The sequence below is a fragment of the Strigops habroptila genome, chromosome 2 (assembly GCF_004027225.2).
Source record: "Strigops habroptila isolate Jane chromosome 2, bStrHab1.2.pri, whole genome shotgun sequence".
Taxonomy (NCBI): Eukaryota; Metazoa; Chordata; class Aves; order Psittaciformes; family Psittacidae; genus Strigops; species Strigops habroptila.
This window is the reverse complement of record NC_044278.2, coordinates 80,529,084-80,539,081: the sequence shown is the minus strand read 5'-3', so window position 1 is coordinate 80,539,081 and position 9,998 is coordinate 80,529,084. Positions and strand designations below refer to the sequence as shown.

The window sequence follows — 9,998 nt, the reverse complement described above, 5'->3', positions numbered from 1 at the left end:
ATTTGTGGGTTTTTCCTCCCCCTTTTTTTAATATACAGTTCCTGCCTTGGCCACGCTGACTGCTTAATACAAGTTACATCCTTTGTTTGCACTAGGATGGCTGCTGGCTGTGATCTTAGTTGGTTGTCCTAAAGAAAATGTCAGCTCCCCTAAATAACTTTTTTCATTACGCTTGATTCCCACAGGATTTTACCTGAGACTTCTGTCAATTTACTGAATGTAATTTCTTTATCTTGTTTTCTCTTTCCTTTCCTTTTCAGCCTCACCAGTGCTGAGTATCGGGGATAATCACTATGCTGGCCCTGCTGGCTGTGCTATCTCTGATACAGGCCAGGATGCCGCTGACCTTCTTGGCTGCCTGGGCACAAGCTGGATCATGTTCAGCAGCCACCAAGCAGGTCCTTTTCCACTGAGCAGCTTTCCAGTCACTCTTGCCCAAGCCTATAGCACTGCATGGGGTTGTTGTGACCCAAACGCAGGACCCAACACTAAGCCTTGCTGGACCTCACACCACTGGCCACAGCCCGTCAATCCAGCCTGTCCAGATCCCTCTGCAGAGCCACTGTGCTACTAAGATAAATTGTACTTTAGAGGTGTGTGTTTTTCCCCAGCTATTCTAAAATGCAGACAGACTGAAGTTAGGCAAGATGGATCACATGGTTCCAAGTCTGATGAAGGTCATCTGACATGGATGCCATCTTTAATGTAAGAACAGTTGTTCATGTCCACCAGTAACACACATTTCATCTATGTGAAGACAGAAATACTAGAAAAGGAGTTGAACATACCCAACAGAGAAAATCTGAAGAGAAAATCTTATAGGAAAAAAAACCCCTTTAGTTGAAGTTTTATTTTGCTTTCACTACAGAGCAGCAGGCATTTCGGGACTTTCATCAAATGAACATTTTGGGATTCATGGCAAAAGGCTACTTGTCCTAAAAGTAAAATATAACTGAAAGCAATTTAAAATGGAGTCTTCTTTTGTGTTTTAAAATGTTGTTGGAAATTGAAATGGCAATATGATATTTCACATGAATGCTAGTACATATATCCAGCTTTTTTGTTAAAGATTTGAGCGTAATGTCTTAAGTACTTCCATAACCACCAGTTTACCCAACAGCTTTCCTACTTTTAAGAGCCTACTGAAGTAGTTATGACACCTCCCCTTCTCTCCCCCCATTTTAAAAAACACGTCTGAAAAGGGAGGCTTACACACTCATTAGACTTTCACTGTATAAAAATGTACAGTGGCTTTATTGACATGTACATTCCATTATGTTTACAGCTGCAAGATATGAGGCACACTCAGTATTGCACTTCATTAAAATTTCAGGCTCAAACATAACCCAGAAGTTTAAATGAAACTGCTGTTGTAATTTAATAATTCTTATACAGGACAAACATTGATACCTTTATATACAGCAGGATACTTGTTACATTTATGCCTTCCTAACACAATTTTTTTTTTTTTTATAACAGTCTAGGAAATAAACCAGAATATTCCTCTTTCCCATCCCCACTTGTGATGCGTTACAATTGTACAAGATTACAAAAAGTCAGTATACAATAATCAATATTTTTTCTTTCTCCTGAAAGCCAGCATCATTCATAGTCCACAGACACACAGATCCTTTAATAGTAATTATTTATTTGTAAATGTCCAATGTTTCCTAGCCGATGACTGTAATGGCCACATGCAAACACCTCACAAGTTTTGATGTCTCGCTTCAAAAAAATGTCAATATCTCACAGCAAGAATTATGTACATGGTATTTGGCATCCTTCTTGCACTGTAAATTGTTCCTTTTACCTGGGTTATGAAATGGTCCCGTCCTCATCCCAGCTGTACTTGTATTTTCAGGACACTTGAGGGATGAGGGCACCTGTTTTGCTCTGGTAAAAAAAAAATGCTAGTCTAAAAAGTGTGAGCATTTCTGCAAACCCCACAACCCAGAGCAAATTCTTCACCAGTGGGTGGATGGACAACATGAAGTGGACATTCTGTTCCTTCAAGTTGTTTTCCTTTGGGACCTACAGTGAATTTAAGGGTGAGGGGGAAAAACAGAAAGAGGGGAAAAGAATGAAAAAGATTAATGCTTGCAGACAGTGTAAATAAACATACATGTATATAAATATATACGTTTCCTAAAAAACCCCTGTGCCAAGTGAATGTAATACTTCCATAATATAAATTTATAAGGTATCAAAAATGAAGGCTTAAGAAGCAGTGGATAGAAACGTGCCTTCACACAGTCAAATTCAAGCAAGAAGTCTATAAAGGCTTAATAGGCCAAGAGAAAAAATGTCAATTGGATCTGACAAAACATGACTGAAAACTGTTAGCTCCTTAAAATACTTATGTCAAGTGTTGAGCTGGTATTTGAAGGAAAAAAACCCCAAATGATTGAAGTGCCATGGAATTTAAAATAAATCAAGTTCAAGGTAAAAACAGCTTCTAGGGAGAATCACTAAAATAAGCTTAATCTCATTAATACTGTGGAAGAAATTTGCACAATCTAAAAGCAAAATCAGTAAACATGAACAAGGAGTTACACTCTGCAGGAAACAATAATTAATCAGGTTATACCAGGAACTATAATTTTTTGTTTTAATTTTTTCATATAAATATCTTAAAAAGATCCCTCTCTCTTTCTTTCCCCAACAGCAAGGTAAATGATACGATTTATTAAGATCAAACCAATGGCACATGAAGTTAGAAACTAAAGCTTTGGGGCAACAGTTTGCACATGGCCGATACCTAACTACAGATCCATCATTTAATAACGTGTTAATTTTTTCAGTACAAATTTAATGCATCATGTCACCAGGCTGGACAGGGCTTTGAGCAACGTGATCTAGTGGAAGGTGCCCCTGCCCATGGCAGAGGGTTCGAACTAGAGGAGCTTTAAGGTCCCTTCCAACCCAAACCATTCTGTTATTCTATGATCTGGAGTGTGCATTGAAATTGGGAATATGGAATTTGCAATGTCTTTCTGTATCAAAGTATCTAATGTTTAAAGGATCAGTGTGATGACATTGCCTGTATTATTGCCAGAAAAATGAAGGAAAACAAAAACACAAATAGAACAAACACATTCTAATATCATTCAAGGTACTGAACTTAGAATTTATATGCCTAACTCTGTGGTTTTCCTAACAATGATCAGTATGAAAGCTATCAATTAGAACTTATCTCAGAATTCAGTGTGGTAAATTTGCTTTGTAAAAGCAAATACCTGCAGAAAAACAAAAAACAAATGTACCTGCAGGACAGTGTGGGAGTTCTTCTTTAGGGATGCTTGTCATTCTTTGGAAATCATCATGGCAAGCATTGCAAAAATGCGTTGTCCCAAAACAGAAGAAAACAGCAACCGAACAGCAGTAGCGGCATTTGTACTCTAAGAAATCCGTACCGTGTTTGGGACACATCTAAACAAAAGAAAAAAACCACTGAGAACTGAAGAACCTATGTTGTAACAATGCAAACTACATGCTTGTACGTGCTGTGGTTAAGATAATACAATACATATAATTAAAAATGACTGTGAATTGTTGTACAGCTCAGGCAGTTGGAGCTTCAGAATGAAATAAAAACAGGAATCAGAGTTCTTTACTTACCTGAGCCCTTGAAACATCAGAGCATGCACCACAAATAAGCTCTCTTGGATCATAGTCATCTCCTTGTCCAGCCTCAGCATCACAACGAGCTTCGCCACCAAAATATGCCTTAATTTTATACAAAAATGATTGGACGTTAAACCAGAGACAACTATTACTTTTAACAAATTCAATTTGTAGGAGGAAAACAACGAATAACAGTCATTACAGAAGTCTCCACTATTCTAATATCTCTTGGCTATGATTCCAGACATGTGTTTTTGAGGCACTAAGACAGTATCTCTCCATCTCAGGATAAACAAGACCAAAAATTGTGCAAGATTCTCTGGCCTATGCAAGTGACTGTAAGGCTTTTGAAACAGTGTTTGGATGCTCTATGAACTGTATGTAAGAGAGGACTGAGGCTGAAAGCAGCAGAGAAACATTCTACCAGGGCTTTTTACTAGCTGAAAAGAGTCTCAGGTTTTATGCACATATGGGATCCTTTATCACAAGAATTTTGCCGTTTTCTACAAATTCATTCTACTTTCTCATTGTATTCTACCAGGACAATCTGGGCACAAAAATGCTCCAATGATGAATTTACTCATGTACTAAAGTGTTTTCACATGGAGTGGTGAGATGAGGCAATAAGTAACTTCCTTCCTTCCTTTGTTATCACCTTATTAACTACTTAGACAACACAGCTGCTCTCAGAAATTCTCGCCTTTTTGCTATGATTATAAAAGGATAGGGAAAGTGGGCTCACGGCAAGGATGAGGAAGGAAAAATGTAAGCGGCCCAGCTTCTCCCAAACTCTGCAGACTAAAAAGAAGAGGGAGCGTCCTATGGAATGTATGTCAGGGAATTAAAACTGTACATGTATCACCCAGAGCCCAACAGGCTACACCACGTATTTCCTCCTACTCCTTTTCATTCTTCTAATACTTCTGCCCCAAAGTCAGTTTACTGCAGTTGCAATGAACCCCAGCTTGGCTAAAAGTAGTATTTTGTTGGAATCTTAGTTAGGAACTCTCCATATCAAGGAGTTAGAATGAAACCTGTATTTAGACTATTTTAATAGTCATATAAAGTATGAGTTGGAAGCGGGATAAAGGGATGGTTGGTGTTCTAACACAGCATCATCCGCACATTGTTCTAAGAAGGCTACTGCCTCAATATGCTTTTGGTTTCTGACCTGCTGTGTATATACCTTTGAGCTTTACAAGGTAAGACATTATGTGTATCTAATTTACCCAACACCTTGTTTTTATAATGATTTAACAACGATTTCTTTTCCTGCTTCTCTACTCCATACACAATACGTTCAATATATGTTCCATTCTTTAAGAAATTACTTTTGAAACTATAACATTTCATTTGAGCAAGTAGTAATCTTTATACCTTTTTGCACTTGTAGCAAACATAATAAGCATATCTGTTCATCGCGTAGCCAGCTGGGTCATTATAAAATCTAACACCTGGAGTTGTGATGGCCTCGCTCTTGTGCAATCCTTCATACTCCAATCTCATTAGTGCTTTTCTCCTTACATCTTCATAGAGTTCTTTGATTGGATCAAGCAAATCCTTTAATACTGTATGATTGATTTTGTTCTGAAATAAAAAAACCCCAAAACCTCAACTGATTAAAATATCTTGTATCTTTATTACAACAGCTGTGATAATCTGTATTATGGTCAAACACAAAAGCGTAATGAATGTCATAAAACCTAAGAGCTCAGGCAATGGACATTTCAAAAAATTACTGATATAGTATATGCTTTATTTGCTGCAAAAATAATAACCAGGAATGCTATTTATATGGTCTTTTGTTACATGAAATCATCAGCCCTTACAACAGACTGTAACAACCACAGAGGGATGGTAAAGGGTACATGAAATATGCACCACAGCACAGCACATTCCGATTATATGTTTTCTCTAATTTGGATCCTTTTTGACTTACTGCTCAGCAATTAGGACTAATGACTAACAGTCCTCATTACTGCAAGCTATTTACCATTTAATGATCACAAGCTATTGCCATAGATTACCAAAACACAGCATGAAGGAAGAAACAGAACATGCAGAATGGCTGGTCATTCACAAATTTCATATTCCTAGGGTGTTAAGGTGCTCTCCCTTCCCTGCAGCTATCATACGCTTTTGCTTACAGCAATTACAATTTTGTAGAGCACAAGAGGAATTTTTAGTAATTTAAGCTGAACCAAGAACACATATTCTTCAGCTCTGTCCTCATACTGAAAAGGAAAGCCGCTTTAAAAGGGTTTAGTAAAACACAGAAGCCGAGTTTCCTGTTTCAGATAATAATGTGCATTAAGATTACTTCCTCCCCTCCCCACTGTCCCCAAATATTGGGAATTTACAAACTGATGGTGCTAAGAATAAATCAGCATTAATATAATGTCTCTATTAGGCTTTCTTTTTACGAGGACCTTTACTTCAGGGAACAGTAGGGGAAGGTAAGATACATCAAGGATACCATTTCTTTAGTCACATGAAAAATTAAGGAAACAAGTGACATACAAGTAATTTATATTGTAACAAGCAATATATTATTAATTTAAAAAAAAAAAAAAAGAAGAAGTAGAGACAAGACAGTATTAGGTAGCTTGTTTGACCCAGGCAGTAAGCACATAGCTCATTTACCTTGCAAATAGGACAGGACATAAACCCAAAAGTTATCCTTGGCCCAAGCCATCTGTTTTCTAGTACTCGTTGACAGCATTGCAAATGGAAAACGTGGCTGCAGTCCAGCTTTAGAAGAGAATACATGTGAGTGAACACTTCAGTTCAATTAACCACTGAAGCAGAAGATTAAGTGGCAACGTATATAAATTACAGAATTAATTTTAAATCCTGTAAGACCCTTATTTTCTTCTTAACAAAGAGAAGGAATACAAAATGGTCGTTTAAATTATAACCTTTCCACTCCAAAACTACCAGTGAACATATGAAATATATGAAGTATATCCATTAATTACCTCAGTTGCTCTACTTATTTATAAATTAGCATACATTTTAATGAAGTAGACACAGCAATCTAAATTGATACAATCTGCTTTCTTGAAACAGCAGTAGTGCCAGACAAAAACGCTTTTCAAGTAATTTATGTATTGTTACAGTGTCTGTCTTGAAATTCTTAAGAGTATGATTTGAAGGACTTCATATTTTAACTTCTTCCACAATTAACATTTCAACCATAATATTAATCTCTAAATAGGGACAAAAAAGATAAACCTGGATAGCTGGTGCTGCTGAAAGTGCTTCGGTAAAGCAGATCATGCACATGTCATCGGCATCTTGTTTAAGAGTTGTAGCATTCTTATCACAGCCATGCAAGCATGGCAAACAGTGCTCTTCATTCTTGACGCCTCCGCATGGATGGCCACAAGGGTGTGTCTTGCTGCAGGCAATTTTAGCATACTCCTATTAAAAGTAAATGAAAATAAATAATTAATCCCTTTTTTCACCCTCTGGAAAATACCAGACCGCTGGATGGTCTGATATAGTGTCACTTTTTGAAGGATTGCTGGTTTGTGCAGTAAAGGAAGAGGAAAGAATCATGATTCACATTGTCTTACTGCTACAGCAGGTAGTTGGGAAAAACTGCACCTTTTGTGCAGTGTGTGTATTAGGATACATTTGACAAATTTTGATAAGCCCTAAATGTTTTACGCTCACGTAACAAACAGACTGTTAACACAAACTACTTTTATCAAGATTTCCAGTACACTAGACTTTATGTTGACAGTGTGTATATTACTTTATAAGTTGAATGCTATTGTGAAAACATAAGACACTTTTGAAGACAGTATTGAAATTACCCGGTATTTTGGTTGACTACTGGTGTTTGTAGCCTGCAATTAAACTAAACATTTACAAACTCAGAAGTATTTGAATGATAATATTCAGTATTAAAACCTTTTCATATGAAAACTCTAATTTAAAATGGACTGCAGGGATGAACAAGGTTTACTCAAAAGAAGAAATCAATTTGATCATATAATCTTTTCTATTATGTAAGTAATAATGTTTTGTATTCGTTAATACACACCTGGCAATCTGTATCAGAACAAACGCTTCCCACTGCTGATAATTCTGTTCCACTCCTACATCCACAGAAACGACATGCTTCAGAACTGCTGGTGGTTGGCTTGCCTGGGTCCACAAGAGTAAACAAAACCAGAAATTGTTGTAATGAAACAGAAGAGACTGATATTCTAGCAACAGACATTTAAACAACAATTGCAGAAAACCACCAGAAAACCAGCAATTCTTATGCAGTTGAATTATTTTAATTAATAATTAAAAGCATTGCCCTAAACCAGGTAAAAACCCCAACTGATTGATTCCCAACCCCTTGACAAATGCTCATTTAAAAGGTAAAAATCATCAAGATAAAGAGCAATAACAGCTGTGTTTTACCTGTCTGTTCTCTAAACTCCACCATAGCCTTCATAGTTTTAGAATCTGCTAGTGCCATCAGCCAGAAAAGTTTGGTCCTACCACAACCCTCGTGGAGATCAACTTTGATAGCTTCTTCTTCTTCTTTGAATACCTGTCAGGTTAACCAAACAGATAATAAATAGCATCTCTATGTTATCTTTGTCACTTCTTTTTTTGATTTTCGTCAGATGTTTTACAGATTCTGTGGAGTTTGTCTACTGCAAGCTGCTTTTCTTTAGGAATTTTATAGTTTGTACATATTGCAGAATGAATAAAGGTGTTTTTTGAAATAAAAATACGTAAGATTAATGCTGCACAACAGTTTTTTTCTACTTTAAAAATATGGACCTATGACTTCATAACCATTATCCAACTCATCTAGTAGGCCACAGTATATTAAAAGCACAAGGTAACATTAGAAATATCTTCACATATCTTCACTATGCTAGTAGTTGATCAAAGCAATATTGATAATTATGGTTTTAATAATAGGTACTATGCAGTAACAATTATCTGTAATTGTGTATAATATTAATATTTTTGACTTCCATATAAATACTCAGTGGATGCTTTTGGCTACAATGAGGAAAATTAAAATTTTTGCAAAAATAAAAAAAATGCACGAAATCCCTATTGGACTTTGTACACTTTCTTCTTTTTCTCCTTTCCTAGGTTTTGAAGGTAGCTCTGTTTTCATTCATTTCACCTGCAATGCAATAAAAGTTAGAATTTTCCTGGGTATGGATGTATACACTCAATTTAAACTTTGTATTACTTCTTATTAGAATCAGGAAAAAAAAACCCAACCCTAATTACTTCAGAATATTCGCATAAGCTGATCATAGTAACTTACAGGGTGTCCTTTCTCGAAGGGAGAGAAAATACATTAAAAAGAGGTACGTATGACAGAAGAAGGACAAAGAACAAAGCTAACAGAAAACAGGAGACAGGGAACATGACAGAGTTTAAAGTTTAAATTTAGGTGCTTAACACGAGAGATTTAAAGGTAAAGGTGGTGAATAAAGAGTAAAAGTTTAAACATGCTTTTAGAAGTAAATAGGAAAAATCTGATAAGTAGCTATTTTGGACAGATTAAAGGAGAGATGTGAGGACTTCTATGAGATAAGAACTTACTTTTTATCAACTGTAATCTGAACAGGCTATATAGGAGAAATCAGAAACATAAATGAGACTAGACTGTGCTGTGCCATGACAGAAGAGGAGGCATAAAAAAAAAAAAAAAGTCATCTTCTTGGGATGACAAAACAGGAAAATTTCACAGGGGTTTGCAAAGATTCTGTCTAAGAAATAGAAGGTAACAGATCCCCATGCAACTTCCAGGCTGAGTCTACACTGCGAATGATGGGGCACCAAGGAGATCTGTAGAGTCAAACTCAGTGCCCATGACCTGATGTTTACATCACACATGCACTAGACTGGCTGATCCCCTGCACTGAATGACCGTTACCAGTGTGTCCCTGCATCTATCTTGTTTTGTTGCTTTCAGTCCCACCGGAAAGGAATCCAGTTCATGCACTCCAAAGCTGCTCTACAACACAAATCAATGCATGTTAAAGAGAGAGAAATGTATCTCTCCTGATCCTAACTAAAAAGCTGGTGTAGATGCACTCTAGGAGAGGGAGAAGAGGAATGATTTCCATTACATTAACTTTATTAATGTAGTTTTATATTTTAGCCTTTGTACAAATGTAAATAATCAGAGGAAAGGGGAAAATAAAGGACTACAAAAGAGAAATAGTCAAGAAAGGGGAAATGTTCAGTAGTTTTACAAGTAATAGAATCTTCAACATTAATTTCAATGAGAAAAAGAAATGTTCAAAGGAGAATGCAGTTTCAAGTTTAGAGATGAAGAGGATAAAAGAATAACACAAAAGAAAACTAATTAGCAGAGTACACAGCAATTTAGAAAA

General features: G+C 36.4%; 1 protein-coding gene across 13 annotated transcripts in view; it reads right to left on the bottom strand.

Moving 5' to 3' along the window:
• Window positions 1–1,219: 1,219 nt before the first annotated feature.
• The window catches only part of MYCBP2 (MYC binding protein 2), a 182,810-nt gene continuing 174,031 nt past the window's right edge, over window positions 1,220–9,998 (bottom strand). For all 13 annotated transcript variants that reach the window (XM_030476192.1, XM_030476191.1, XM_030476196.1 and 10 more), the window contains 8 exons: window positions 8,047–8,179; window positions 7,676–7,779; window positions 6,859–7,047; window positions 6,268–6,375; window positions 5,002–5,211; window positions 3,619–3,726; window positions 3,264–3,429; window positions 1,220–2,031 (listed from right to left, as the gene is read on the bottom strand). In XM_030476192.1, coding sequence (XP_030332052.1) covers window positions 1,916–2,031; window positions 3,264–3,429; window positions 3,619–3,726; window positions 5,002–5,211; window positions 6,268–6,375; window positions 6,859–7,047; window positions 7,676–7,779; window positions 8,047–8,179 — 1,134 coding nt within the window. In that variant the 3' untranslated portion in view covers window positions 1,220–1,915. The remainder of the gene's footprint in view (window positions 2,032–3,263; window positions 3,430–3,618; window positions 3,727–5,001; window positions 5,212–6,267; window positions 6,376–6,858; window positions 7,048–7,675; window positions 7,780–8,046; window positions 8,180–9,998) is intronic.